Source organism: Lactuca serriola, chromosome 7, assembly GCF_051521515.1.
Source record: "Lactuca serriola cultivar US96UC23 chromosome 7, Lser_US96UC23_V15, whole genome shotgun sequence".
NCBI classification, from domain to species: domain Eukaryota; kingdom Viridiplantae; phylum Streptophyta; class Magnoliopsida; order Asterales; family Asteraceae; genus Lactuca; species Lactuca serriola.
In genome coordinates, this window is record NC_136414.1 from 47,967,266 (window position 1) to 47,975,398 (window position 8,133).

At 31.7% G+C, this 8,133-nt stretch overlaps 1 protein-coding gene across 1 annotated transcript; it reads right to left on the minus strand.

Moving 5' to 3' along the window:
• Positions 1-1,788: 1,788 nt before the first annotated feature.
• Positions 1,789-7,061, minus strand: LOC145061781 (uncharacterized). The gene is made up of 13 exons (XM_079009343.1): positions 6,594-7,061; positions 6,325-6,504; positions 6,139-6,208; positions 5,559-5,755; positions 5,294-5,369; positions 5,008-5,091; positions 4,620-4,699; positions 4,251-4,380; positions 4,048-4,107; positions 3,894-3,944; positions 2,878-3,036; positions 2,657-2,789; positions 1,789-2,258 (listed from the first exon to the last, which is right to left on the minus strand). The coding sequence occupies exons 2-13, from the start codon at positions 6,483-6,485 to the stop codon at positions 2,086-2,088; spliced, it is 1,374 nt and encodes a 457-aa protein (XP_078865469.1). The 5' UTR covers positions 6,486-6,504; positions 6,594-7,061; the 3' UTR covers positions 1,789-2,085.
• Between the last annotated feature and the right edge of the window lie 1,072 nt (positions 7,062-8,133).

The window sequence follows — 8,133 nt, forward strand, 5'->3', positions numbered from 1 at the left end:
TAATTTTTCTTTTGTGTTACTTGTGTTTGTTAGAAATAGTGTCCAAGGTCATTAACTATTTGATAATATTTCTAATAACAAATGAGTCCTTTTCGGTTGGCCTCATAACATGATTAACAATAACAACATAGAGAAAAATAAGTTATTAATTTATTTAGTGATTAATAACTTAAATGAAAATTATTTTGCAATTAATTAAATTGTTTTAATTAATTAAAAGGTTAACTATTAATTAAATACTAGAGATTAATTTTAATATTCAAGAAACTGATGCAAGATGGTAGGGGACGGTTCTGATGTCCCTTGGATAGGGATAAGGCAGGTTTTGAATAAGGTAAGGATTATCTTAGAGAATTTGAATTGCTTAAGGATTTATATGCTGCCTATAAATAAATTGTTAAGGCTCAAATCCTAGCTACTGATTCCCTCTTAGAAAAGATTCATTCTCCCTTTCTATCTCCTAAAAGTTGATTAACATATAGTCACTCATTTCTCATGTAACGGAAGCCCATCTTTGTACTAGTGTCAACAACTCCAACCAAAACTAAGAACCAAAATAAGCTAAAGTGGACTAGATCTATAAAGAAGAAACCAACAAGATGAGATCTCAAGGACTTACAAAAAGTCTATAAGATGAACACAAGGATGGGAATGGTTTGCTTGTTGGATCTATGCACCAAGCTTCTTCCTTCTTCCTTCAAAATCACCACAACTTGCAAAATGAGCTCCAAAAGCTTCAATGGATGGTTGGAGGCTGAAGAGGATGCCATACACTCTAAGTTAAAGACTTTAAATACGGAAGAAACCCAAAAAAATGTTGGTGGTTTGCAACAACCACCACATCGTGACAACCCTTTTGCAACGTCGTGATGCCCACCAAAAATGCGTGTTTCATGAAAGACATGCCACCTCTCGGTCATCCATGCTCCACACCGTAGCATAGGGTTTTTCACCAAAAACCCCCATCTTTGATCCTATTAAGCCCTTAGCTTATCCATTCTGGAAAACGACTGTTACAAGAATACCTATTACTTTGTGTTAAAAATATACACTAAATTAGGATAGTGTTGCCCAAACAAAGTTGGTATTGAAAGTTGATTATCAGCATTGTAGTCTTGCTTAGTGATGAGATAATACTTATATCATCCAAAGATTTTTAATCATTCATGAATAGAACATATTTATAATCATATATTAATCTCGTTGTATAAGTTGAACCCAATTTAGAGATTAAAAATTTCAATACAATCATAATCACAAATAAATAAAACACATTTGATGAATACTAGACTATATATCTCATCATAAATGAATAATACAAAAGAAAATTACTATGTAGTCATTAACTATTTTTTCTATTATCAAAATTAAGAACATAACTTATAATACAAATATTAATTATTATACTATAATTTTTTATTTTTTTGATTAACCATAACTTTAATTAATATATAAATAGATCAAGGATGAAAAATTACTATAATGATAAATGAATAAAGATATTTTTCACTTTATTATTATTCTATAATCATAAATGAATAACAATATTTTTCAAGTATATGGTTAAATTCCATAATCATAAATGAATAAGTTTAGAAAAATTACTATGTAGTAATTAACTATTTTTTCTATTATCAAAAATAATAAAAGAACTTATAATACAAATAGTAACTAGCATATTGTAATGATAAATGAAAAATGATATTTTCCACTTTATTATTATTCTATAATCCTAAAATGAATAATGATATTTTTCACCCTCTAGTGTATGGTTGATTTCCATAATCATAAATGAATAAGTTTAGATTATAATAATAATTATAATAATTTAAGACAAAGTGAAAATAATTTGTTTTTCTTAGAAATAACCTAAAAAATCATGTTTGTTAATATAACCTTTATCCAATATAAATGTTTACTTGGACGATTTAATACACAACTCCGTATACTTTGCTTTCATAGCTCACATTTCCAAGAATCCACCCTTCATTTCCAATCAAGATCGTATCAATCGACGTAAATTCATAACTTCAATCAGCTTTAACACCAGAAGAAGAAGAAGAAGAAGAAGAAGAATTATGAGAGCTATTCCAAGAGAGGCACCTTCAAAGGTCTTAAACGGGGCCTCTCGAGCTTCATGGTACATGTCACAACCACTCCGGCAACTGCACAAATTGCAGGCACAAGACCAAATCCATATCTTGAAACCGAAAAACATGAATACATAGGATTGCATTCCTTTAGTGGTTGAGAGGTGTCTGCAACATAAACACTATCATCAAGAACCGATAGTTTTGAATTTTTTATTTTAAATTGATCTTGGATTCACTGATTACTAATTAAAATTCACCATCATTTGATTCAAAGATGGACATTTGTTTAACATCTAATATGGGTTTTTGCAAGTATTCCTCAAGATTTGGCAAAGTACATCCTTTTTGTTCTTTTTTAGTACAAGGTACTTAGGGTCTTGTTTCTTCTTTCCCACCAAGTATTGTCAGGATAAAAGATATTTTAAAAAAAAAAAACTGTTAAATCAACAACACTTGTGAGGAAATGGAAGAAAAATAATAAATTATGGAAAATTTGTAAAAAGTTAGGACGAATTAAGTCAAAAAAGAAAAAAAAAAAAAAAAAAAAAACAACAAGGCCTTACTTTGATACGATTCAAGTGCCCATAAAGCAAAGCCGCATGACATCTTCTCAAGGAAACTCAATGATCCATAAACAAAAGCACAGCCTTTGACATCTTCACCAACAAGATAGCTTTGCATGCTTACCCCAGTAACCTATCATGTGACATATGATTATTGATTAAATAAAGTTTTAAATAAATAATATTCGGAGAAGATATATATAGCATGAAAAGTGGTATACAGTTATTAGAGCATTTGCAATGCCGATGACTAATGAAAGTAAGTACATCATCTTCTTCGTGTTGCTTGGCATAAAGAAAATTGTTGAACCACAAAGTATCCACAAAACACCTCCAACCGAAAAGAAGACTTTCAGGCGTTGACCAGTCCATGTGAGCTCCTAGATATTACGTGTTTGAGTCAAGATTTAAGAATCTTTGACTTTGTAGAGTCAAACCAAGTACTTCAATTCATAAATGTTAAATACGGGTGAATTATAGTTCTAAATTAACTTCGAGATTTCTCATTATGTCGTTTATTGTGAAGTTATAGGTATGGTTAGTTTTCCTTAGAAAAACTAAATTGACAGATTAAAATTTAAATGCTAAAATTCATCCTTTGACTTTGGAATTCCAAACTGTAGATCATGTAAATCAAGAATCTTTGACATTGTAGAGTCAACCCAAGTATTCTCAAATGTAAATTTCATGTGAAAAAATAAACATCAAGATTTTTCATTATGGGTATGGTTAGTTTTCTTCAAATCTAATACACCGGCTCAAATTTCTGATCTAAAAGCATATACTTTGACTCTTAGAAAGTCAAAATATATCAATCGTAAATTAAGAATCTTTGACATTTCAGAGTCAAATCATCTACATAACAAATGTAAGATTCATGTGAAAATACGTTTCTAAATTAGCATCAAGATTTCGCGTCGCGTCATTTCTTATGAAGTTCAAAAGGGATACATAAATCTTATTCTTAAAAAATTACATGTACCTGGTAAAAATCAAAAGCATAGGCTTTGACTCTCGAAAGTCAACATGTGTCGATCATAAATCAAGAATCTTTGACATTGGAGACTCATTCGAGTACTTCTCAAATGTAAAATTCATGCAACATTAAGATTGCTCATTGTTTTCTTTAGAAAACTAAATACATTGGTTCAAATTCTTATAATAAAAGCATCCGCTCTGAGTCTCCAAATTCAAAATTTTCAATCATAATATCAAGAAATGAGTTTCAAAATGGAACCTGTAGTAAAATGGATACAATGAAGCTGCAAATGTAGATCATGGCCGGAATCTACCAAAACACAGTTTAATACGACAAAAGTGAGCATCACATGATTCATATATTGTGGTGAAAGAGAAAATGTGATGATCAATCACCAGGTTCATATAAGTACCAATGCTTTAGAAGATTGGACCATTCTTAGATCGTTGATGACATAGAACGCGAGAAATGCCTATAGTCCACAATGATAAACCAAAGTTATGCAATTCGGGATTCTTGAAAGAGCATATAAACCTCAAACATGCATGGTTTCCCAAAATTGGAAATATATTGATTGTTATGATATTTGAGATGAACAACTTAATGATATCGAACCTGTGAAACATTAGTTATTAACCGAGTGAACACATAGACAAGAGCAACTTGATAGTATAAAACTTTCTTAAACCAATAAGTCCATGCTATCTTTTGATAACCATGCTCCCCATGAAAGTCTTCCTTCAATCTACAAACAACAAAAATCTCAATAGCTTTATAGCCAAAGTAGTTTGATGTGAACATACCGATATAAAAATGAAAACATTTTTCTTTCGAAGCTAAAATTCATGATTTTAATATCGAAATTGTTGCGAACATTGTTATGATTGTAAAAGGTTATTTTTCTAGCAACCACAACCACTCAAGCCCACTGGATCATATAATATGATATGTAAATTAGGTACACAAATTCATATGGTCAAATACCTTGGCTCTTTTGTCCCAATGTGAAACACGACCACGAAGCAGCATCCAATGAATATTGATGAGTACGCAATCCAACGATACTAAGAGACAATAATGAAATCCAAAAAAGGGCAATAAGTCGAGAAAGACTCTTCGGTTCCTTTTGTTATACAATATGGAAACATAAGGCCTCTACATTGTTTGACATGCATAAGACTGACACCAAATTAATGTCAATGACACAAAAAATTACAAATCTTTGTCCCACCTAAAATGGCCAAAAGGACTCTCTCTTGATCTCTTGTCTAATCAAGAGATCTGAATGTCCTTTTCACCCTCATCAATGAAAATAGATATAGAAAGTTTGTCTGGTCTAATCTAGTCCAATCTTGTCCAATCATGTCAGTACCTGATTCTCAACTTCTTTCGTGGTTTTCGAAGGCCAAATGTGGAACACCAAGAAGGCAACGGCATATAAACTGAGGTTGGCAACCTACAAACACGTTTTCCGATAGAAAAAAAAAAAGATTATATTATTTTCAGCCATTTGAGTGGTCTATAAGTTGGACCAAGGCAAATTTAGTTTAACAAGAATGTGCATGTTTATGAAAGAATAAGATAACACTACCTTCCTATCATAGAACAATTTCATTTCATGGTAATCAAATGTTTTTATTCTTATAAAACTCACTTACCATTGAAAACGCGTTCCGACAACTAGTTAGCACGACCCTGCTCGTCGAATTAAGGGTGATACAATTCACCATAGACCTAAATTGAGCAACCATTAGCAAGTTCATAACACAATGACTTATACCCATAAAAATAACTCAATGAAAAAAACTAAATCCATTATTTCTAACTTTCATTACCCAAAATGTGACATCATTTTTTGAAATACTTTTTAAACATCATTTAATTATCTGACACGACATAAGAGCTTAAGAGAAACAAGATTACATGTGTGAGACTTGTGTAGCAGCCCATCCCACATTGAAGACAGCTGCGAAAAAGCTATAACCAATTGTTTGCAACCAAGTAGATTCATTGCCAAAAATAATACAAGGAACGCATCCTCCAAATACAGAAGAGAACGAAATGGCAACCAGAATCGAACCTGCTGCATGCCATACCTTAAAATGCCCAAACCTGTCTATCTATGACAAACATCGAAAAAACAAACAGATGCTAATTAAATCTACCATGAAACAAGAACATAAAGGCCCACTTGCTACATAGGACAAGACATGGTAGAACAAGTTGTCCTATATTTGGCATCCGATAGGACTGATGTGAATGGGATAAAAATTGCAATGTTTTCTCCCACAAAAAAAGATAAAATTAAGTATATACATTTTATCAACAGAAACAACTAGCCATTGAATGAAAACCACAGCATTCTGTTTTCTTGATGAAGTTTTGAACTGAATGAAGCAGTTTCATTATACAATATATCCATCCAAATATTGAAAACTTCATGTTTTTTTTTTCAAATGGAAACTTGTAAAACATTATATTATCTGGTTTTCTAATTAGATACCAGTTCGCCAGCGAAAATGGTAGTGAATCCATCAGCTATCTGACCAGAAAGCATGACAATAGCAGCATTCCTTGAGAAGAAAAGACAGGATCAACACAATATATAACATGTAAGTAATCCGATAAAAATCTGAAAACGAATCATTATTTATCACATATTCAGATTCTAGTTTAATTTAGTGTTCACCTGGGGGATAATCCGATATCTGTCATGAAAACCAAAAGATAAGTAAACCAGCACGCAGCTGTTATGTCATTGAGCATATGACCGACGCCATAAAAGAAGACAGAGCCCCTCCCTAGAGCCACCGTCGACGACGACCCTTTTCCGGCCACCATATCAACCATGATGCTATAACAATTTAAGCTAGAGAGGAGTAGAGACACATAAGTACTCCCTAAAACTTCTAATTTTCAAATTGAAGTAATACAGAAGTATGAATCAAGATTCGGTACCTTTCAAAACGAAGCCATCAACTTCAAGAAAGTCTTGAATATCAATCTATGAATCAACTAAAAACATTAAAAAATGGGAAGTCTTGGGAAACACCCCTTAATTCTCAAGATTCTTTCGAATGTTCTTGTGTGTGTGCGATGATTGAAACTTAAAAGCTAGTGTTAATGGTGGTAAAGATAAAGCAATCCTGAAGACACAATTGAATCGCGTGGCATTAAAGAAAGATGGATGGAAAGTAAGGCATTGTGGAATTCAACGCAGACGGTGGTATCTTTGATCACTTTTTTCAGCACTAGTGATGCTAAGTCTGCGGTGTGTGAGAGAGAAGGAGAAAGAGAAAGAGAAAGAGAGTTGGAATGAGATCTTTTCGGGAAGAAGGTAGGCGTCAAAAACCGCCCATACTAACCAATGTGATCCGGTCATTCCTATGACGTCTGTGGAATAAATGTAGTTTTTAATAACATGCGGTTACGTTACGTGCTTCAAGCCGAAAGGAGATAGACATGCTTTGGTGGATGGTGAGCATTTCTATTTTAGGGTATTATTGGTATTGACAATTTTGTTGATCAACATATTTCTTCTTTCTATATATAGCCTTTACTTTTATTTTTATTTTTATTTTTTATTTTTGTTAAAAAAAACAGTAAATCCAATACATTCCTAAACTACTATTCTCTTCGTCCCAAAATTACAGTCCATCTTTCCTTTTTGGTTTGTCCCAAAATAAATAACATTTTTATCAAAATACCCCTTATTATTACTTAATCAACTAAGCATTTAATAAAACATTAAATGCAAAGTAAGGACAAAATTGTCATTTTATTATATAAAGTTAGTGGTAATTAATGGTTTTCTTAATCTATATGTTTTTTGTCTGTGGACAATAATATTGGGACAGACGGAGTATTAACTTAATTTATGTTTGAGACCCGAGTTGAACCATCGATTTCGGAAAAAAATAAAAAAAAAAATAATAATAATAATAATATGATACCGTTAGCCTAAAAACTCTTTGAAACAAAAATATCATGCCTCTGATTGATATTTTCTTTACTATATATTGTCATCTACAATAAAGACAATATATAGAAAGAGAAAAAATCTTGTTTGAAACAAACATGTTAAAAGTTGGATAATCATTTTAAGGAAATAAGTTTTGAATTGCTCAGTTGTATGTTTGAATCCACATCTTTTATTTGTGTCTTTGATTCACTAAAGTTACAAAAGTTGATTGATTGTCTAGCCAAATGATTTTAGTTATAAAGATACGATCAATATTCTATATTTTCTATATACCCTACTCATATGTAATAGAAATAAAAGATTCGGTAAATTGAATTGTACGTTCGACCTTGCTAAAGTGACAGTAAAACGAAGATGCAACACTTTTTCCTTTGTTTTATCAATTATTGAAGTTGACTTTGGTTTTACAGGTTGCAACCCGCAACCATGAAGAGATGTTATTTTGCAATGAAGCTTATGAATTTGGATTTGCACAATTGAATTTTCAGATGATTTTGTAATTATTGACGAAAATGC